The sequence below is a fragment of the Heteronotia binoei genome, chromosome 13 (assembly GCF_032191835.1).
Source record: "Heteronotia binoei isolate CCM8104 ecotype False Entrance Well chromosome 13, APGP_CSIRO_Hbin_v1, whole genome shotgun sequence".
In the NCBI taxonomy this organism is placed as follows: Eukaryota; Metazoa; Chordata; class Lepidosauria; order Squamata; family Gekkonidae; genus Heteronotia; species Heteronotia binoei.
The window spans coordinates 48,151,706-48,175,533 of NC_083235.1; the positions used below are offsets into that span (position 1 = coordinate 48,151,706).

General features: G+C 46.1%; 1 protein-coding gene across 1 annotated transcript in view; it reads right to left on the reverse strand.

Annotated features, from left to right (window-relative positions):
- Window positions 1-3,311: 3,311 nt before the first annotated feature.
- The window catches only part of PITPNC1 (phosphatidylinositol transfer protein cytoplasmic 1), a 242,669-nt gene continuing 222,152 nt past the window's right edge, over window positions 3,312-23,828 (reverse strand). The window contains exons 9-10 of the mRNA XM_060251998.1: window positions 8,013-8,131; window positions 3,312-3,439 (exon numbers count right to left, since the gene is read on the reverse strand). Of these exons, the coding sequence (XP_060107981.1) occupies window positions 3,434-3,439; window positions 8,013-8,131 (125 nt within the window). The 3' untranslated portion in view covers window positions 3,312-3,433. The remainder of the gene's footprint in view (window positions 3,440-8,012; window positions 8,132-23,828) is intronic.

Below are 23,828 nucleotides of genomic sequence, written 5' to 3' on the forward strand. Positions count from 1 at the left end.
GTATTCAGAAACTGGACAGTGGTTGGATAATCATGTCTGGAAAGGAAATGATTCGTAGTTTTTTAAACTGGTGACATAGGGAAGCAAACTGTTTGTCTGATACTGATTCCTGAGACTGATGGGTGATGCTACAAACAGGACAGTGAGGTTCAATCTCTTTCCCAGTGTATGTCAAAGTGTGCTGCATATTGCCATTCACTTTATTTACCATAGCCAAGAAGTCAGCAAACTCATAAGATGTATTTAACAGGAAAGAAGCATTTCAGGGGCTGATAGCTTTCTTGTTCTTTACGACTGCAAGATCACTGACTTACTTTCTCATCACCTTGTAGGTGCTATTCTGCTCTGTAAAGCCAGGACCAGAGATTTATCTATTAAGTTGATGAATGTAGGCAGGTCAATTGCATGAAGTAACCTTGAATTAAGTAGGCTGCAACCATAATCACACTATTTCTATTGAGTACTGAACTGGGCCTCTTATAGTTTTAATTAGACCAAAGGCTTACCAGATACCAGTTTTGTCTAAAGATATAACTTCTGAGGGATTTAAAAAATTATTTTCAGAAATTTAAGCTAGGATTCAGCATTCCATCTTGTTCCAGATTTTTCAGCATAAGAAACAAAATTTCCCTAAGAAGGTACAACTCCTCTCTGACCTCATAGCCTAGGTTTGTGCATCCTGCAATTGTTTCCCGTAAAAAGTCTGCCGTGAAAACATCGTGATGCGATGTTACCCCAAAGTCGGAAACGACTGGCGCTTGCATGTTGGCTACCTCTATTTTTTTTTTTACTATGACAAAACTTTAGAATCCTTGGTAAAATTGTTGCCTAGCTGATAAAACACCACAACACAATTATAACTCTCATGAGTAAATAGGGATATGGACCTTGTGCTATTTTAAATCCTTAGTCAACAGTTAAGTTTGCTATTTTGCTACTTTGAGAAGACAGCATAAAGCGATGGACCAACTTACCCTTCCCCCCTGAGTGGTTTGTTTGCAAAACTCAGTGGTTGCTCTCATCATTATCACAGCTGACTCCTAAGATCTTTCCTCTGTCTTGCTTCCCTGTTGTTTCTGGCAAGAGCTTGGGAACTATAACCTCAAGAGGTTGTGCCTAGACCTAAAGTGGCAATAAAGCATTCAAGGGTCCTATATGTTCTGTTCCTCCTTGGTAGTTTCAGGAAATAGGAATTTCTGGCAATAGATTGGGAAGAGGGAAGAGCACACAAAGGAGAAGGGAACTGTCAAGATTGGGAAGAGTCTGCATCTTCATTTTTTCTTCCTATGTTCCATTTTGTCTTTGGTGTCTCTTACTTTAATACTTGAAGATGCTGTTTCTCAAACTGAAAGTGGATTAGTGGCCGAAAAGGCCAGGCAATATCCTGCAGAAGCCTTGACTGGATTCGGGATCTGCCATTTCCCTACACATTTTCTTGTGTTTAAAAGAAATCTTCAAATTACTTGTTGACCATTCTCTGCCAGTAGCAGCACAAAATATTTTAATATCTGGTCAAAACAATGAAAAGGTCCTTTGATTTTTAAGAGGATTCTGGATGAGGGGTTGAACAGATTTTCCTGCAGTCCTTAGGAACTCTCAGGGTTTGAATTTATAGACATTAATGAATGTTGTGGCTAGCCTGACCTTATTTGATGGGAGACCACCAATGAAGTCCAGGGTTGCAACACAGAGATAGGCAATGGCAAAGCACCTCTGAATGTCTCTTGCCTTGAAAACTCTATAGAGTCACCATAAGTCAGCTATGATTTGATAGGATTTTGCACCACCACCAATAAATTATTAATGGCAGCCCAATTTGGATACCATTGTCTCATTTGGGCTCTATATCCCATTTAATTGCTTGTATTTCTATTTTCATCCCTGCAACAAGGCTCTCAAATATTTAATATATTTAAAATATTTATTAGCCACTTTTCTTCCTTACGGAGCTCAAGACAGCTTACAATATTAAAATACATAAAACAGATTACATAAAAGCATAAAACCAAAATTTAAAATAAAAGTTTAGGACTCCTTTAATCATAAGTAGTCCTACATAAAACTACCTTCAGTTACTTCCTAAAGAACTAAACTGAAGTGGCCTCATGCCATATTCAATCAGTTTTGCTCTGAGTTTTCTTCCAGCTGTTATCCTTCCTTTTCACCACCATCAGTTCCCCAGGAAACCAGGGAAACTGCTTGGCTTTGTCTGGGGGGGGGGGGGGAGAAGGGGCTTAGGGGCAGTTGTGTCAACAGCCCTGACCATCTCCTATTCCAGAGAACAGCCAGGGCCTCAACAGAACTGTCAGAAGCTGAGGTGGGCAAATCCCCAAGTGCCAATAGGCAACCATTGGAATCCATCAAGTGTCTGGGGTGGACCATCTTAATGGGTCCTTCATCCCTGCAGAGGAAGGGGGAAGCAGCAAGTCTAAATTCCATCAGTAATGATTTGTCCATGGCAAGGTACTAAGCTTTAGTAAATACTAAAATAGAAAAGTTATATAACTGTGCACAAGGAAGTCATACAACTTATGCAATATACTAATAGTTCAAGGGACTTAAAATATAATTAATTACTACCAGAGCAATAATAGACTGGTAAAGTAATTCTGAAGCTTAAAGCTTGCATTAGCTATGCCCCAAATCCTGAGATAGTCAGTAAAACAAGAATCTGAATAATTACTGTTGGTATTCAAGTGTTTTTCAGAGCAAAGTAGTTCCAATGTTTTGTTTAAGGTAGATTCAGCCTGAGTCTATCTTAAGGACTTTAGAAATTGATATGTAATGGCTTGAAAGGAGAAATGCTGTCCTTTGACTATCATTCTTCGAAGACATCCTTACTAGCGTTATTAAATCCTTATATCTCCAATGACAAATATTGCTCTCTTTATATGAGATCTGCATTTAGTACAGTCGGTATGAAGAGATTTATTTTGCTTTTGCAAACTATTAGTTTTGTGTTGATAGCAACATCTATCATATGGCTTAGAGCTTCAAATTGAGAACCAGAGCACAGGGCCTATGTTCTTGCATGCATTTAGCTAACTGGTTTAAGGGACAAGCTGGGAGCGGAGGGAGTCATTCTAGATTAGTCAAATTTGTTTAAATTAAACAATAGCTATAAGCTTTACAAATATTGTTCTGTCAGTCATGATCAGTCATAGCAAAACATGCTGCATTTAAAGATCTTTTTTGTCTGGATCTGGCAGTGTGAGAGTTTCTGGAGCAGATTTTTTTCGCTGTCGGTCTTTGGGAACTGGTAAGAATTCAGGTGCCTCTGTGGATAGAGGCGTAGATGGAGCACTAGAAGGAGCACTGCGGACTGAAGAAGGGAGGGAGACATTAGAGATTGATATGGCAGGAGGGAAGATCCCAATTTTCTTGTTGGTGGCTTCCTGAGTTGCTCGTTCAAACTCTCGGACTTCATCCATAGTCATGTCTTCAATGAGAAGAAAAGAAAGACGAATGTGAGAACCAAAGCATGAATTTAATCCATTATAAAATGTATGTATAAATGACAATCCAAGGGTCTCACCGCAGTGGGAAGATGAATATATTACAACTGTAGAGTCAAAAGGAGCTTGGATAATCATTTTAAGAAATGGACACACAATCATTTCATGTGCTACATTTCAGACACAGTTCCTCTAATTTTTATAGCTTCTCACCAAATGGCATAATGTATAGTGCAATCCTAGACATACGTTTCCGAGACCACTGATTTCAATGGATTTAGAAGAGCATAACTCTGCTTAGGGGTGCACTATTAACTGTATAACGTTTCTCACATTGTCACCAGTATTAAGACATGCAATAATGGGCTGCTCTGTCAATATCTGTGTTTTTGTGTAAACAGAAGTCTAATATTAATGGAAAGTGGATCAGGCCCAACGCACATAATATATTTCTTTGTTTTTATTATTGTTTTCTCAAACTAGTGGATGTTTCTTGCAAATGTGCTTTACAGTGCTATAAAAATAACTGACATGGGTTTTATAGATATGTTACGATGGAGTAAAAGACAAAATATCGCAGTTTAGGAAATGTATGCCAGAAAATCCAAAGTAATTTTCTGTATCTTGTGTTAAGCTTAATTATTGAGGCACCCATGTTTTGATTTGCATACCTTGCAGATACTTTATTTCTTCTATGCATATTCTTCCAAATAATGTATTTTAAGGCAGTAAAGTTGATATCCATAATTCTTTACAGATGCTGTCAAATCTCTTCCCACTTAAATCAGTTGGAATGTTGCCATTGATCTCATAATTTTGTTTACTGTTCCAATTGTGTCTGGACTATGCCATTTCAGACTGCAGGTTTCAGAAGATTGGATATTCCTTCATATTAAAAAACCCCTTTTGATAGAAAGTAATTAGATGTTGGTGAAGTTTTCTAGCATAGATTCTCTCTGCGACATGTGGGTTTTCATTGTGTCAGGTGTATATGTGTGTGTGTGTGACAGAGACAGGGAGAGGTCATTGAGTACTAGCCAGTCAGTGAAGTACAGTCCATACTAAAGTTTACTTCATGATCATTGTTTAAAAGAACAGGTCTTTATTTAAGAGATATTCACAGAGAAAAAGAGATGCACTTTAGCTGTAAAAGTCACCTGTAATTTAGTATGTCAGAAGGAAGGTATAATCTACAAAAGTACTGGCAATATCTAAAGATGCACAAGATGTAATCTTCTTAGTCTCCCACTGGCTTGGATCCAGTGGAGGATTTCTTCAAATTGGGGAGGGGGGGGGGAACAACTGCTAACTCCAGCTTCATGGGGCATTTTAGGTTGCAATAGGAGGGACAGGGCAGTGAAACTCAGCTGAATCCAAGTAAGTGTGTTCCTTCTGTAGCAGTTTGGGTGGTAACCCTCTACTGAATTTTGGAATTATTTCTCATCAGTCTTCAACATTCAAATCAGCATAAATACATGAAAGGAAATCCAAACTCAATTTGGTCAATCTCCTTATACCATGATGAACTCACTGATGGCAGATATCACTAGTTTAAGTTAGAAGGGTTTGAGGTTGAAAAGTAACTCAATTTTTCCTTGATGTACTGACAAAATCAATATTTTTTTTTAGAATTCAGCTGCTGGATATAGTGTTGCCAGGTCTGTGCTGGAAAATATTCAGAGACTTTGGGGGTGGATCTGAGAGAGGGCGGGGTTTGGGAACGGGAGAGGCCTCAGCATAGTACAATGCCATAGAGTTCATCCTTAAAAACAGCTGTTTTCTCTAGAGGAGCTGATCTTTGTCAGCTGGAGATCAGTTATAAAAGTGAGAGATCTCCAGGCCCCACCTGGAGACTGGCAACTCTAATAAAACCAGAGGCATCACACTACTTAAGAATGGCCACACTACAAAATACAGTCAGGCCAGAGAACATTTCCTTATTTTATCAGTGAAAGACCTTTGGCTTTCATTCAAACTGTTAAATTATCACTGCACATCCCACCAGAGGGCAGAGTGAGTTCACTATAATTCCCCCCCTATAAAATTAAAATAATTATTCTTGGTTATTTTCCTTTCACCAATTCAAAATCAGGATGAGCTCAGCAAGAAGTTGCCTTAGAGTTGTAGGCCTCAAGCCGAAGTAGGACTGCCCAGGGCTTTTTTGTAGAAAAAGCCCAGCAGGAACTCATTTGCATATTAGGTCATGCCCCCTGATGTCACCATTGTTTCATAGTCTTTTTAATAGAAAAAGTCCAGCAGGAATTCCTTTGCATATTAGGCCACACCCCTGACACCAAGTCAGCTGGAACTGCATTCCTGCTCAAAAAAAGCCCTGGGGCTGCCAGCCCCCCTGCTGGAGGTGGGACATCCTCCTTCCCCAGCCACTGCCCCTGATCAACTGTCCAGCCAAGGGAAAATAGCTGAAAAAGGAGGATGGCTGGCAGCCATGCCCTGACATGGCAGCATCACTTCTGGTAATGCCAGCATCACTGCAGGGAACACTGTTATTTGGACAAAACACTAGAGTTTTGTCCAAATACCAGAGTGTTCTTTGCAGCACCAGAAATGCATTAATATAACTTTCAGAAGAGATGTCAACGGCAATGTTGCCATGTCACTGGCCTGGGCTTCCCATGGCCTTCCCTGTCATCAGTAAGTCCCCTCTGCCCCCTGCTGATTACCAGGGGGGATTTAGCAACCCTAGGTCAAAGCTACAATAGTGCTCTGACTGTAAGAACACAGTTTGTTTCACCAAATAAAAAAACTAGTTTGGTTTCAATTGCAATTGAAGCCAATGAGTGTGAACTCACGGGAAGGAAACTATGGGAAACTCAAGCATGTACAACAAAAACAAAACAGATTGTTAAGAACCTCCTGTGAACCGAATCAACAATAGACAAATGGCTCAAAATCCAAACATATAATTGCTTTATAGTGCAATGCTAAACAAAGCTAAACCTTCCTAAATCAATTTAAACTAATGGTTTTAGAAGGGTGTAACTCTGCTTAGTATTGCACTAATAGTCACTTATCAGTTCTGTGTAAGGTCTTCATGAAAATACTGTGAATAGAGCAATTTGCATTGGTGTCAGTATTATGAGGCTGCTAATGGCTTCTCATCAACTTAATGTTAAAGGCTGAAATGAAGCCAAACCACGCAATGTAGAAATGTAGCAGAATAGTGTGAGAATAAACGAGACAATGATGTGGTGATGGAAACTGATAATCATGATATCACAAAATGGAGCAGTGTGGCTTCACTGTGCTCCGTGCAAATACAATTGTCCTTTCACATAAAATCCCATTATCGCTTACTGGATTATTGACAGAGCAGGCATCCATTACTTGTTTATAAAGCAAAAACTTTTTTACTGTTTGGTTAATGCAACCTGTGTCCTCAATATGGCTTTGAAGTACTCAAACCAGAACTCAGCATGTGGATTTCTTGTGCACATGGTTGTTAATTATTTTAGTACAAGGAGACAATCCTTGTGCACAAAAGAACATGCTGGAGAAAACCTGCAGCATGGGGTTGCCAGGTCTGTGTTGGAAAATACCTAGAGACTTTGGGGATACAGGAGAGGGCAAGGTTTGGGGAGGGGAGTGGCCACTGCATGATATAATGTCATAGAGCCCACCCTTCAAAGCAGCTGTTTTCTCCAGGGGAGCTGAACTCTGCCCTCTGGAGATCAGTTGTAAAAGCAGGAAATTTCCAGGCCCCACCTGGAGGCGGGCAACCCTACACTGCATTAGAACATACATTGTTGAATTCTGTTCTAAAAGACCACAGATTTAAAAGGCTGTAGCTTCAACAATTGCATTAGTATAGATGCTGGAGAACCATGTGCCTGTTCTCCCAGGAGAGTAAGATTAAAAATGGTTCCTAGTATGCCCAATTAACTCAGCCCAAACCTGAAAACCCTTTTCTCCATTGGAAAAGCGATTAATACACTCAAGGTTGCATACAGATGCACCTCCCCCACCAGGTGTTGTGTGCGTATTTAATCAATGGGATAATCTCTGCATCCTTTCATTCAAAATGCTTGTGGCAGATATCCTAATCAGTGAAATGGACACTGTTTCAGTTGACTGTCCTATCTGCTTCCTTCATATTTCAGGAAGGCTATCTACCATTTTATTTTATTTAAAGATGCAGCATATGTTAACTGTCTGTTTCTTGTCATTTTTTAAATAAATACCACAAAAACTGAAACATTGTTTTGTAAGGGGAGGGGTGGTCTCCTGATGTCATAGGTAGCTAACCAATTACAAACATGCAAAACTGGTTTTAGTAGCAAACAGAAAGACCTTAAAGATCTGAACTTCATCTGAACAAAATGCATTGAGTTCACTGCTCCAATTATATATTCTGAACTCATCCTGTGGTTTGGCAGAACTCTTTTGAAAATGGGGCATAAAAAGAATCCAGTATGAAGATTTGTGGTGATGAAGCCTGTTGCTACAGGGATCCCTGTTGTGCAGAATATATCTAACGCATATCATTGTTCTTTATTCACACCAGGAGATGATGGGCAAGATTTTAAAGACACTACATACACTTCCTTGGGCATGACTCTCTATTTCATTCACAGTAGATGAATGTTGACTGCAAACTTTAATGTTGGTTTTTTCATGCATATTTCTCTCATATTCTCGAACTTCCTCCATAGTCATATCTGAAAAAAGTTCAAGATGTTGGGATTTTCTATTAATTCAATCCAGATTCTAATAACAGGGAAGATTCTGGGAAAAATAATCTTTCTAGCAAAAGCAAAAAAAAAAAAAAAAGCAGGAAGCCAACTAGTTTTATAAAGTGTCATTGATGAAGACAATTAAACCAGCCAAAGAAGGTCTAAGAAGGTTAAGGTGAAGGAAAATTAACAAATAAGGTGACTGAGATAAGGAAGCTTGGGAACTGGGATGTTTTTGTGAAGTGAGTGAGGAAAAAAGGTGCTGAGATACAGGCATTTAGTAGAGACAAAAATCTTCTAAAATGAATTTAGAAGATTTTTTGGAGGAGATTAAGAAACAATTTCAAGAATTTACTTACCTTGTCAAGTAAAGGTTCTACAGGAAGGTTCTACAGTATTCTCTGTAACATGGTACTTTTGTTATTTCAGCACTGTACTAGTTCTAATTTCAGATATTATATAGATCAAACAATCTATGGAGTGATTGTTGAGTACTGGTGAATCGATTAATTAATGTAATATTTTAAGATCTATGAAAGTCAACCATACATAACCAATACACTTGGCACTGTGTAAATATTGGGCATGTTCCAAAGTTCTGCAGAACTCCAGTGCACACATGGAACTTCACTGTTCAGGGGTTGCCTATTATCTTCTTTGTTAGGAAAGGATAATATATTCTAATCTAAGGTGTCAATCCATTCTTGGTGAAGTTTCACTCCCCTTGAAGGAACAGCTCCATAGTGTGAGGGTGCTCTTGGACCTAGGTCCACTGCTGGATAAGCAGGTGGCAGCTCTGTCCAGGAGTACCTTTTATAAGCTTTGACTGGTTAGTCAGTGTGGTCGTTCCTCAGCAGACAATATCTGGCCACTGTAGTTCATGCCCTAGTTACATCTAGATTGGGTGTTCTGAAGGTTCAGTTGGCACAGAATGCTGTAGGCAGCATGTTTACTGGAAATGGATTAGAATTCTTTATTCATCTCTCAGGTCCAGGGTGCTGACTAATGGCAGGATGGCACGTTGGCGGTGCTTTCTTCCGAACCAGGCTTCCCTTGCAAGGAAAGCCTGGCTTGAAGGAGCATACACCCCACCTGGCTGCTCTCGCCTTCAAGGTGAAAGCACCCAGGTGGGGTGTTAGCATGGCTTCTTCAAGGTGGGCTTCCCTCGCAGGAACTCCCCCTGCCTGGCTGCTCTCGCCTTCAAGGCGAAAGCAACTGGGCGGGGCATCAGCATGGCTTCTCTGAGCTAGGCTTCCCTTGCCGGAAAAGAACACATCTGCAGTGTGCTCTCAGAGGTGCTCCGTGCCTCCAAGAGCACAATGTGCAGCCCCAGCTTGGCTGGAGCCTACCCAGCCCTCCTTCCATGCCCCCGCATCTGCTCTCCCTGCTGGTAGGGGTGAAGCGTTGGGGCAGGCACGGGTGGGGGGGGGGGCGCTGGGCAGGTGCCAGCCTGGGACACTGGCGGCCCTAATACTGGGCCTGGCTGCTGTGTTTTGTGTCTCACAGAGAATCTTGCAGCAGTGAACACAGCTGAGGCTCTTGGGACAACAACCACAGCAAATGCTTCCAAGGAAGCTTTTCTGGGAAAAACTAGGCAATTTCCTAGGGTGCTGGAAATTGGGCACCCCCGCATGACTCAGTGACGTTATCAGTGCAGGGGGAGTGCGCCAGAAGTTAGCCTTGCCTAGGATGCCACAGTGTAGGGCTGGCCCTGCTGACCACTAAAACAATTCAAACATCAAGTATCCTGTGACAGCCTGGACCTCCAATTCAAATCTTCACATTGTCCTCAAAGATCCCACTGAATATATGACTCAGCTTCATCTCCAAGTTTTGTAATCTCAAATTATATTTCAATCAAGAACCTCCCTTCCTGTTGCACTTCCCTACTGTTGTTTAGTCTGTTCTATAGTTTTCTCCTGATAAACCGCCCACTTCTCAAGTATTCCTTTATCTTTTGTCATAATCTTATGTTTCTTGAAAAGAACCCAATTTATGCTGTGGGCCAAGACCAGCCTTAGAACCAGTAATTGGAGTCTGATCCAATATACATACTGGATCCCTCCTTTTTCTGTCTGATTTCTTTACAAAACAGGACAAGTAATCTTTACTCCCCCTCTTGATCTATCCTCCCCTTATTTTCCAAGTCACATGTATACCTTTAGTTCAAAGAGTAATTCCTGCTCCAGTTTGGAATAGCTCTGCTGATTGGTTGGCTGTTTTTGCTATATTAATTAGGATAAGGAATGCGTCTGTGTTTTGATTTAGTTCTGCCAGTGTTTGGTTAGAGTTATTTCCCCCCCCTCCATTCCAACATACTATTGAACCAACTCCCTGAATAAACTCTGTATTCCCTTTAAATCAGGTCACTGCCATCCTTTTCCTATTAAAAATTCACTATTCACAGCTACCTCGTTAGGTAAAAGATCCTTGTTTTCTACATCCTACACAAATATGCAAGCTAATTCCACTTGTTAAAAATGTTCATGTGTTTGTGGGGGTGTAGCAACAGATACCACTGGACATTTTAGTGGTGCCCAGAGATTATTACTTATCTTGGAATATTCATTCCTAGCGATATTATGCATATGGCTATTCTAAATTTTAGCAAACTAATTGCTGACATATCTTTGGATTTGGACAGGTGACAACTTTAAACTTGTCTCTATAGGGCAAAGTAAATACACTAAAAATGAATAGCATGCCTAGGGTTATTTATACTTTACATGCAATTCCTTTCTGTATACTTTGCAAATATACAGTATTCATAACATTAATACTTTGGTTCAGAAATTTATGTGGGGTTTCTCATCAACGTGGATTTCTTTAAAAAGGATAGAGCTTCCAATCAATGAAGGAGGACTTGATTTCCCTGATCTTAGTTTACATGATCAGGCATATGTGTTAACTTGTACTAATTATTGGGATTGCTCCTTGCGATTGGACTGTCCATCTGGGGCTCTTTTGGAGGCTTCTTGACTGTGCCCTTATCTAAGTGGAATTATGCTTATGATATAGTGCAGGGGTAGCCAACAGTAGCTCTCCATGTCATGGGTGCTGGGGACCCTGCAGAGGAAGTTGAGTCTGATGAGGAAACTGTGCCCCTGCCACCTGCACCAGTGCCCCTGCCTCCTGCTGGAGAAGATCCCAGCCCCCCTGCCTCGCCCTCTCGGGTGGCTCGTGTGCGTGACCGCCTCCGGCAGGACCTCAGGGATCGGAGGAGGGCGGCACGCTCACAAGCAAGACGCTCCCTGAGCCCTGAGTTCTGAGAGGATTCTGGCCCTCCTAAGAGCAAGGATGCTTGAGTTATGACAGGATCCTGGCTGCCTCCCTGAGCCAGCAATTAGCCCAAACGGGCAACAGCCAGCAGAGGGCTATATAGCTGTGGGCTTTGGGAGGAGGCTTTGTGGAAGCAACTAGTCATCTCCCTGACATCCTAGCATCCACTCCGGCTTGACTTTGGTTCCTGACTCCCTGACTTTGGCTTTTGACTTCTGGACTCCCTGACCTCGGCTTCTGGACCTCGGACCTGCGATACTTGTACACTGATTTGGATTTGGCGCCTCAGACCCTCCTGCTTACTGGCTACAGACCTCGGACTGCCTCTGGACTTTGCCTGACCCGGCCCCAGCCGTGACAGATTGCTTCCACCAGACAAACACCCACTCCACAGGATGGATGCTGAAGCAAGTGAAACCACAGAACTACTGGCTGCGCTCCAAGCCCAGGTACAGCAGCTAACACAGGCAGTAGTGCACTTGCAGCAACAACCTGCGGCCAGTGCTCCAGCCAAGTGCCCAGTTCCCCCACCTGACAGATTTGGGGGTGCCGTGGAAGAATTTCCTGCCTTCCTAGCACAGTGTCGGCTGTACTTTGAACTGAGAGCACGGGACTTCCTCAATGACAAGACAAAGGTGTGTTTCATCATCAGTCTGTTAAAGGGGCAGGCGGCCAAATGGGCCACACCCTTGCTGGTCGCATCCTCTCCCCTACTAACTAATTACCAAGGGTTTGAGGCCCACCTGTCTGCTGCTTTCTCTAGCCCAGTCCAAGCAGCCACAGCCAACCGGAAGATCAAGGCACTGAAACAAGGCAAATCCTCGGTGGCTCAGTATGCCACCGAATTCAAGCTCCTGGCCCAAGACTTGGCGTGGAATGAGGCTGCCCAGATGGACCAGTTTACCGAGGGGTTGGCAGAGGAGGTCCTGGATGAACTGGCCAGGGTGGAGCCACCACCCACGCTTCAACAACTTATCACCCTCTGCCTCCGCATCGATGGCCGCCTGGAAAGTCGCCGCCAAGCCAAGACCAGAGGGCGCCAGCTCCCTGCGCCGTGCCACTTGGCTCCTCGCCCATCCTCAGCTCGTACCAGCACCGAGGACGAGCCTATGCGGCTTGGAGCTGCTCGACCCTGCCTGACCCCAGAGGAAAAGGCCAGACGCCGCACACAGAATCTGTGCCTCTACTGCGGCACGGCAGGCCACTATGCCTCTGGCTGCCCTGCTAAGCATCAGATACCCGGGCCTTCACCGCCACCGCCGCCAAAAGGGCAGCCCCAGGCGTAAGTGGACCCCCCAGCCTGGGGCGACTAGCTGGGTCCTCCGAACAGCGGGCTGATACCCCGGGCCCGTTCCTGCTACCAGTCAAACTCCGTCTGCCTGACGAACGCTGGCTGTTCGTGTATGCCATGCTGGACTCGGGAGCAGCCCACTGTTTTATAGATGCCGCCTTTGTAAAACAGCACCAGATCCCGGTGCAGACAAAAGAGACTCCGTCACTGGTGGAGGCTATTGACGGGCGCCTCCTCCGTTCTGGGCCTGTCACCCAGGAGACCTGTCCCATCACCTTCCACGTCCAGCAGCACCAAGAACAGCTGCAGTTTAATGTCGCCCGCATGCCTCGCTTCCCACTGATTCTGGGCCTTTCCTGGCTGAAGCTGCACAACCCCATCGTGGACTGGGCCCAGCAGGAACTACGTTTCCAAGACCCATGCCCCCATCTGACTCCTCCCACCACTCTGGCAGCTGGCATCCCGAGTGGTGGTCCTCAGCTCCCTCAGAAGTATGCGGATTTCGCCGATGTCTTCGAAGAGACGGGAGCGGATCAGCTTCCCCCTCACCGGCCCTATGACTGTGCCATTGACTTGGTACCTGGGGCACCACTCCCGGTGGGGCGTCTGTACCCAATGTCGGAGCCTGAGTTGGCCGCTCTGCGAGACTTCCTAGATAAGAACCTGAAACGCGGCTTCATCCGACCCTCAACCTCTCCCCTGTCTGCTCCAGTCCTCTTCGTGAAGAAGAAAAGTGGGGAGCTCCGGCTGTGCAATGATTACCGGGCCCTGAACAAGATCACCATCCGCGACCGGTACCCTCTACCACTGATCCCTGAACTCTTGGATCGCTTAAAGGGGGCCCAAATCTATACCAAGCTGGACCTCCGTGGAGCGTACAATTTGGTGCGCATACGACCTGGAGACGAATGGAAGACCGCATTTGGGACCCGGTACGGGCAGTACGAGCACCTGGTGATGCCCTTCGGATTGACCAACGCCCCCGCTGTCTTCCAGAGGTTCATGAACGACATATTCCGGGACCTGCTCGACCGCTTCGCAATCATATATCTAGATGACATCCTAATTTACTCCCGCAATCCTGCCCAGCACGCCGAACACGTCCGCCAGGTCCTGCAGCTCCTACGAACCCATGGCCTCTACGCCAAGCTGGAGAAGTGCGACTTCGACCTGCGCTCTGTCGAGTTCCTCGGTCACATTGTGTCCCCGCAAGGGATCCTCATGGACCCGAAAAAAGTAGAAGCGGTCCTGACCTGGCAGGCTCCTCAGAATCGCAAAGACCTGCAGCGATTCCTTGGTTTTGCCAACTACTATCGGCAATTCATCCCGGCCTATGCCTCCCTGACAACACCCCTGACTCAACTACTCCGCCCCAAAGAACCCTTCTGCTGGTCCCCAGAGGCCGATAACGCCTTCTCCACCCTGAAGACCCGTTTTGCCACCGGGCCACTCCTGAGATACCCTGACCCCCAGCTTCCCTTTACGGTGGAAGCTGATGCCTCCAACGTGGCCCTGGGAGCAGTGCTGTCCCAGCGCGAGGAGCCGTCTCAGCCACTCCAGCCCTGCGCCTATTACTCGCGCCAGCTCACGGCTGCGGAAAGGAACTATACCATCTGGGAGAGGGAGTTGCTCGCGATCAAGGCGGCTTTTGAGGTTTGGAGGCACTACCTCGAAGGGGCTCGCCACCCTGTTCAAGTGCTCACTGACCACCGGAACCTAGAGCACCTCCAGACCACCCGCCGTCTCAACCAGCGCCAGATCCGGTGGTCCCTATTCTTCTCTCGCTTTGACTTCCGGAACTCCTACATCCCCCATACCCAGAACCGGAAAGCAGACGCGCTGTCCCGGAAACCGGAATACGCCCCTGCTTCAACTGAGGCCGCGCCTGCTGCTCCCATCCTGCCGCCCTCAGTATTTGCAGCCACCTCCACTTCACCCACACTCGTGGAGGACATTCGTGCTAGCCAGGCCAACGATCCCTGGGTCCAGCAACACCTCCAGGCACTCCAAGACGACTCAGCAGGCGAGTTCACGACTCGAGGCGGTCTCTTGCTACACCGCGAACGCCTCTATGTGCCGCCCGGGCCCTTGCGGGCAGAAGTGCTACGCCTGACTCATGACTCGTTACCCGCCGGGCACTTTGGACAGCATAAGACCACCCACTTGCTGACGCGAGAATTCTGGTGGCCACGAGTGCGCTCCGATGTTGCCCGCTATGTCAGCTCCTGTGATGTCTGTCGGCGGGCCAAAGACGTCCCGGCCAAACCCTCGGGGTTGTTACAGCCCTTGCCCGCACCCTCAGGACCCTGGGACACCATCTCGATGGACTTCATTACAGAACTCCCACGATCCAAAGGTCAGACTTGCATCTTGGTGGTCGTCGACCTATTTACCAAGATGGCCCACTTCATTCCGTGTCCGAAACTTCCCACAGCTCAGGAGACAGCCCAGCTCTACCTGCAACACATCTTTCGTCTGCACGGACTCCCAGCCCACCTGATCTCAGACCGGGGCCCCCAGTTCGCCTCTCGGTTCTGGCAAGCCCTCCATTCCAGCCTGGGTACTCGAGTGCACCTGTCCTCAGCCTACCACCCACAGACTGATGGTCAGACAGAGCGCACCAATGCCACGCTAGAGCAATATCTCCGCTGTTACACCTGCTACCAGCAGGACGACTGGACCACTCTGTTGCCTCTAGCGGAGTTTGCATACAACAACGCGGTCCACTCGTCCACCCAAATGACCCCGTTTGCTGCAACCTACGGGTACCACCCTCGGTTCTTCCCGGCGATCCTGCCACCCACGAATGTCCCCGCCGTCGAGGCCTACCTGCAAGAACTCCGCGCCAGCCAAGACTTGCTCCGGGAGCAGCTACAGCGGGCCAAGGAAGCCTATAAACTGGCTGCGGACCGGAAGAGGCAGGAAGGCCCCCCAATCCAGCCAGGGGATCAGGTGTGGCTCTCAACTCGCTACCTGCGCCGGCCTGGTCGGTCTCACAAGCTGGATGCGCGGTTCATTGGACCCTACCCCATCACGGACCAAATAAACCCCGTCGCCTTCAGGCTCCAGTTGCCACCCCACCTCCGCATTCACCCTGTGTTCCATCGCTCCCTCCTTGTTCCAGCTGCACCCCCTGACCCAGCTCGGCCTCCTTGCCCACCGCCGCCACCACCGGTGTTGGTGGATGACGAGGAAGAATATGAGGTGCGCCAGATCCTGGACTCCCGGTACCATCGTGGAGGCCTCCAATACCTGGTGGACTGGGAGGGATATGGCCCAGAAGACCGGTCTTGGGAGCCCGAGGACAATCTTCATGCCCCGGACTTGGTGCACCGGTTCCACAACGACCACCCCGACCTTCCAGGTCCCTCGACGGAGGGGGGCCCTGGGGGGGGGGATAGTGTCATGGGTGCTGGGGACCCTGCAGAGGAAGTTGAGTCTGATGAGGAAACTGTGCCCCTGCCACCTGCACCAGTGCCCCTGCCTCCTGCTGGAGAAGATCCCAGCCCCCCTGCCTCGCCCTCTCGGGTGGCTCGTGTGCGTGACCGCCTCCGGCAGGACCTCAGGGATCGGAGGAGGGCGGCACGCTCACAAGCAAGACGCTCCCTGAGCCCTGAGTTCTGAGAGGATTCTGGCCCTCCTAAGAGCAAGGATGCTTGAGTTATGACAGGATCCTGGCTGCCTCCCTGAGCCAGCAATTAGCCCAAACGGGCAACAGCCGGCAGAGGGCTATATAGCTGTGGGCTTTGGGAGGAGGCTTTGTGGAAGCAACTAGTCATCTCCCTGACATCCTAGCATCCACTCCGGCTTGACTTTGGTTCCTGACTCCCTGACTTTGGCTTTTGACTTCTGGACTCCCTGACCTCGGCTTCTGGACCTCGGACCTGCGATACTTGTACACTGATTTGGATTTGGCGCCTCAGACCCTCCTGCTTACTGGCTACAGACCTCGGACTGCCTCTGGACTTTGCCTGACCCGGCCCCAGCCGTGACACTCCAGATGTTTTTTGCCTACAACTCCCATCAGCCCCAACCATTGGCCATGCTGACTGGGGCTGATGGTAGTTGTAGGCAAAAAACATCTGGAGAGCTACCGTTGCTATACCCTGCTATAGTGGATCCCATTCCTTCTGCAATTTCTACAACTGGAAAACAATGGTGTATAATGGCATGACAATATCAATTTGATATCAATATCAACTGAGAGCCAGTTTGGTGTAGTGGTTAAGTGCACGGACTCTTATCTGGGAGAACCAGGTTTGGTTCTCCACTCTTCCACTTGCAGCTGCTGGAATGGCCCTGTGTCAGCCATAGTTCTTGCAGAGCTGTCCTTGAAAGGGCAGCTTCTATGAGAGCTGTCTCAGCCCCATCTACCTCACAGGGTGTCTGTTGGGGGGGGTGGGGGGAGAGGTAAAGGAGACTGTAGGCTGCTCTGATATTCAGAGTGAAGGCTGGGGTATAAATCCAACATCATCATCTTCTATCATTTTCACATTCTAAACACACATTGTGGGTCAAGCCAGATCTAAAAATTAGGAAAAAATCTTTTTTTAAAATGGAAGGCTTAGACAGATAAGAAGAGCCCTAAGGCGCAGAGTGTTAAAGCTGCAGTACTGCAGTCCTAAGCTCTGCTCATGACCTGAGTTCGATCCCTGGTGGAAGCTGGGTTTTCAGGTAGCTGGCTCGAGGTTGACTCAGCCTTCCATCCTTCCGAGGTTGGTAAAATGAGTACCCAGCTTGCTGGGGGGAAAGTGTAGAAGACTGGGGAAGACAATGGCAAACCACCCCGTAACAAGTCTGCCGTGAAAACGTTGTGAAAGCAGCGTCACCCCAGAGTCGGAAACAACTGGTGCTTGCGCAGAGGACCTTTCCTTTTCACTGGATCAGTTGATAGATTATGAAGATGAGTTTTTGTCATTTTTCTCAGCTGAGGTCTAGATAGGATTTGTTATTTTCTGTAGAATGGCAGTACTTACAGTTGCAACATTTTTTGGGATCTAAATATGGCTCTGTGGCATTAAGTGTCTCAGAATCCCCTTTGTTCCTGGAAACTCAAATAAACTCAAGGCAGAAAACAAACCCTACAATATTTATTTCATAAATATTTGATGTCAGTTAACAAATATGATGCTCAGAGTCTTAGAAATGAATGGAATAAGGAGTTAGATCACCCTGTTTTGCTGAAGCAAAGGGATATAGCTTTAAAAGTCTATACCTATTCTCTCTATAGATCTTAAACTGACAAATTTAGCAAAAATTATGTTTAGAATATACTGGGCACTACAGCAACTCTTTAGCAAATGGCTGAATAAACTGTCTAATAGTTGGCATTGAAACTTACAGGACTCATCCCATAAACATACACTTTAGGTGTGTCCAGTCATTCAGTTATTGATACTCACATATATTTTGTATTAGAATGTTCATTGATTTTTGTGGATTCTTACATACTTTTAAACTATGCCCATCTTTTGGAAGCTAACAGATGATAAATGGAAATGGACCCTCTGTGTCCTTACTACAGCTAAAATACTCATATTACAACATAAAATGCTCACATCACAAAATGGGAAAGATAAAAGCCCACCTCTGGATCTTAGAATTCTGTCAACATTTGAATACATGGCATTGTGTTTGGACTTATTTTTAGATATTTAGAAATCATTTATAAAAACTTATGCGTAGACCCACCACCACTGTTGTTACAATTTTGTCTTGTCTTTATGTATTTTTGTTTTCCTTTAAAAAAAAAACACCTTACCTAGTTGCCTGATTTTAAATTTTTTTCCCTTGTTATTTTTTTTAGTTTTTTTAAAAAAATAAAAAATTAGCTTTTATTATAAGAATGCCCCCACCCTGTTAGAATGGATCATTAACCTGTGATAAAAGAAGCTTATAGGCATTGTTAATTGCATGATCAGAAGCACTTTTATCAGGCACATGCTCTTAACCTATAATATTTAATAACAAATGGTAAAATAATGTTGCCTTGCAGCAAAGCTAAGTAACCTTTTAGGCTGAAATACTAAGTGCACTTACCTGGAAGTGACCCACTGATTCAAAGTAAACAATTCTTACAAGCGAACACGTTTAGGATAGATTAGTGCACAATACTGCATTTCAGTCAGAACATTTCTCATTTTTACAGTAGGTCAAATCCTCAAATGTTGTATGTTACTTTACATTGAATTCGTGTTGTACTGTCAACTGATTTGCACATCCAATTCAAAATCTAGCTTGACATTCATGACAAATATTGAAGGTGTGCTGACAATTCAGTAAGGAATTATTTGAAAGAATGTCCTTCTTTGTTTTTCTTTGGCAGCAAAGTATTAGTCCAGAGAACTAAACTAATTTTATATTATACAATGGCAACAATCTAAACGCCACGGGAATGACACGGGCAGCACATATTCTACCTGTGCTGTGCAACGCAAGCTACACTGGCTTCCGATCGAGTACAGAGTTAGATTCAAGGTTTTGGTTATGTCCTTTAAGGCCATGAGTGGTCAGGGACCAACATATCTATGGGACCGCCTCCTCCACTATGTCCCTGGAAGAGCATTATGCTCTACAGGTAGAAATCTAGTGGTGATCCCTGGCCCCAAAGAGGTCCAGCTGTCCTCAACGAGGGCCAAGACCTTTTCAGTCCTGGCCCTGACCTGATGGAATGCTCTGCTGGAAAACACCAGAGCCCTGCGGGACCTTTTACAATTCCGCAGGGCCTGCAAAGCAGAGATGTTCTGCCAGGCTTTTGCTTGAGGGCAGTGACGGTTGTTGGGCTGGCACTCCCCTCCTCCCTGCCAAAGGGGGATTCTCTGCTCCTGATGCCTTGAAAGCTGAATTGTTGCACACTACAAAGGATGTTATCGGGTTTTAAACTGTTTTTAAGTAACTGGATTTACTGATTTTATATGTATTTTATGTTGATGTATATAATCTAGAGCCTAGCATCGGCCAGGATAAGGTGATAAATTAATAATAATACTACTACTACTACTACTACTACTACTAATAATAATAATAAAATAAAGCAGAAACAGGTGTCCAAGTAAAATGCAAGTGAAACAGAGTTGATACATCGACTCCTCTGGTTGCAATTTTCAAATGTAAATATATTCAGTATGATTATTTGGGCCGGGCAGCTTCCTATCTCCACCTGGCAGGCTGAGGGCCAATTCTGCTTCGGTATCTTATCTTATTGATCTAGAACTCACTTATTTGTCCATTTAGTGTTCCACAATATCCATAAAACTCCACATTTCAAATGAATCAACTTTTTCCCTATCAGCTTTCTTCACTGTCCAGTTATCATATCCATACATAGTAACTGAGAATGGTATGGATTATCTTGATTGTGGTCACCAATGACACATCCCTACACTTAAGGATCTTTTGTAGCCCCTTCATGGCTGCCCTTCCCAATCTCAGTCTCCTTCTGATTTCTTGGTTGCACTGTCCCTTTTGGTTGACAATGGAGACAAGGAATACAAAATCTTGAAAAAAATCAATTTCTTCATTGTCAGCCTTAAAGTTGTGTAATTCCCCAGTAGTCATTACTTTTGTCTTCTTGATGTTCAGCTGTAATACTGCTTTGACACTTTCTGCATGATGACTTCTGCTCCCAGCAGATCCTCCTCCACTGCCACTCATAAGGAACAACTTTGGCCATGAAGTCTTGGTCACTTTTCTGAGCAGGACTGAAGGAACAATTCCAGCGCTTCAGAGTGGATATCTCCATCTGAACAGCATGTCCCAGGGCAGACATCCATTCTGTGGCCATGCACTATAAGGCATGGTGGTGGGAGATGATGGAGCTGCTCCAGGCAGTGGCAAGGGCAATGCTTGTATACTCCAGCACCAACCCGTACAGCAGTGCCTTCTTGGACTCAATCCACTTTGACTGGCGATGGTCATCCCTACCACTAGATGTTGCAGCAGCCATGACACCTACATATGGGAATGTGGAGGTGCCCCATCCTACAGTGGGAAAACACTGATCCCTTAACCTCCCCCCCACACTGCTCATGCTATTGTTATCACTTGCCAGGAGGTGGCTGTGGGTGGGAAGCAATGAGCAGTTCACAGTGGGTGCTTACAGGCTGCTGCAGGGTTTTGGCCAGGGGAGGCGTTGCCACCTGGCTAGGCAAGCAGCTTACTGCACAGCTATCACAGTGGCCCCCGTTCCCCAGCAGCTGCTTTGTGTGGGCCCCAATAAACTGTTCTGCCTGGTGTGCAACATCCCTGTGTGTCTGGGAGCCAACTGCTTGCCTCCATGGTTGCCAGGTTTGGGAGAGGGCGATGCCATGTCCAGTGGGGCTTTGTGCCACAGTGGTAGGTCCAAGGGAAGTATTGAGTCGGGGGTTGGAAGTCTTGCTCACCTGTTAACATGTGTATGCCCCTTGGCATCCTAGTAGAGGGCCTTCTGTACCTGTGCAGACTGAAAACTGAGAGAGCAGTCATGAAATTTGGACTTTGCTCTCCCTGTGGTGTAGTCCCCCCACAGGTGCTCACCCCACAGTGCTAGGTGCCCTGTTGTGCTCTGCCTGCCACAGGGCTCTCATTTTAAGTCCACACAGCAGGGAGCTGTCAGACAGCTTTCTGTGCCATATGTTCTACCTCAGGAATTCTCAGGTGATCTCTTGGAACTCTGTGTAGAGCAGGGGCAGCCATGATTGGGTCCTGAGGAGGGTCCACAGCTGAAGTGGGGGAGTGTGCTGATTGGATGTGCAGTTAGTTGGTATCCTGAGCTGCGTGGGGTCCTGTTGGCATGGCCACAGCTGTGTGTGGGGGAGTGAATTTGAAGTTACAATGCTGTCAATGGGCTACAATGCCATTTTTGATGCTGCACCTTTGCACTTGCTTGGGGGCATTCCCAAGCTGAAAACACTTTAGAAACTGCCTGTCCACACATCCCCTGGAATGCCCACATCTAAGTCAGCGGCGGGGTTTGTGTTGTTGCTCCATTGGTGCCTGTGGGACTCAGTAGCATGGTGCAACTAGTGCCCTGTGCCAGTGTAAACTGCCCAGAGCCAGTGCATCCATACGGCTGCATGAGGTGGCTGCCTGGAGTGTGGCTCTGTGTGGAAGGTGCTGGTTTCTGCATTCCTGCCCACCCTTGCTTCCTCAGTGAGGGAAATAGTGAACTTAGTGGCTGCCGCAGGGCTTCCAGCCTCAGCACGCATGCATGCCGCTCACTCATTGTTGCTTCATACCTTGCATCTGTGCTTCCAAGCACAGAGGTGAGGAGCAGAGCGACAATGTGCATGCGTGGGTGCATGCTGTTGCCAGAAGCCCTGCTGCAGCTGTTGCCAAGTTCACCCTCACCAAGGAAGCGAGGGGTGGGGTGTCTGTATGTCTGGCCTGTGCTGAAACTGCCCATGTTCCGGTGTAACTCTGAGTTCCACCAGTGTAGGGGTCAATTGGCTCCCTATTCAAATTTGCCCTCATCCCTTAGGATTGCTCTGTTAGGGTCAGTCTCACACAAACTCATCCTAACCTTGTTGTGAAGATAAAATGGAGGCAAGAAGAATGATATAAGCTGTTTTGTGTCCTCATTTGGGAGTAAGGTAGTGTATAATGAAGTAAACAAATATAGCTGAAAATGGAGGGTAGATAAAAGGTAGGTAGGTTGGTGAGTAGGAAGGAGAGAAGGAAACAGGGAATGTTGAAGATATAGGGGCTCCCATAAGTAAAGAAATGGTCAGAGATGACGTGTGTATGGAAAGAAAGGTGCTCCACTCAAGTCCTTGTATGTTCCCACTGGGCAACAGGCAGCTGGGCCACAGTTTTCATGGAAAAGGCTGTCAAGGAAGCAGCACCTGCCTCCCCCTCCACAGTGCCCCTTGTGCCTCCTCCTCCCTCCCTTACCCAACTCAGGTCTATTTCAATGCCCAGAAGGGCGATCGCACCGCTCCCAGGCTGTCTAAAGGCACTCCCCTGCTGATCAGCTGATTGGCAGGTAAAACCGTGCTGCACGCTCACTCAGCACCCCAGCAGGCCAGCAGCAGCACGAACGAACTGCGTCCCAAAAAGGTGCTGCTGCTGCTCCCTCCTCCCCACTTCCTGGATGAGAAGGATCACCCTTGGGGTGGGGAAGGGAGGGAAGAGGAGGCTGGGGAGCGGGCAATTCATCCCCCCACGCTGCCAGCACCCTAGGCAACTGCCTAATTTGCATAGTGAGCGAGCCGGCCCTGCAAGGAAGGGAGGAGGGAAAGCTGAAGACAAGGTGATAGATAAAAGTAGGGTGGCTGGCAGGTGGAAAGAGGAGAAGAAAACAGGAAAAGGAGAGAAGCTGTGGCCGTTTTCAGGAAAGGGAAAGAGGAAATAACAAGGGGTGTGGGAAATGCTCCCTGCAAGTCCTTGTGGGTCCGCCAGTCATCTATCAAATTTTTGTCATCTGAGAGGCAGAGGAAAATAAAAGTTTAAAATAGAAAACAAATTTTGTAGTAAGGAAAAGGGAGTATGTTATTTGGACAGAAACAGTGTCATACAGTCATTATAAGGCTAGTAGTATATTTGGATATCGTTAAACTATAATGAAAAATTTTAACTCTTCAAAGGTGTATTTTCATTAGACATGTAGCATATTAATTGCAGTCAAAATTAGTCATACTTAAACTAAAATAATTAGGAAAATGGCATATACATTATTTTCCTAATTTTGTGGATCTCCTCCTATGCCTTCACATTAATAGAGGGGAAGCCTACTAGAAGGGGCATCCATCAAAACAGTTCTAAAACTGCTTCAGCTATTGAAGATGGAAGAGAAAGGAGAGGTGCTAAACATCATAGCCAATATCCAACAGATGTCCATTAAGAATGTAAACAAATTTATTGCCCTGGAGCTGGTTATTCTTCTGGGGGCTGTTTTTGTCTTTTCAAAGTACAGTATGCATCATTACATAAAATTGCAAAATAAAGCATCAGTTATGTTTCTACATTACTGCCATCAAGTGCCTTAACAACTATCTACTATGCATTAAGAGACATGAGAACTAGTGAATAAAACCCTGGCCCAAGGGCCATATCCAGGGCCAGCTCATTCACTAGGCAAACTAGGTGGTACAGTATGCATCATTACATAAAATTGCAAAATAAAGCATCAGTTAT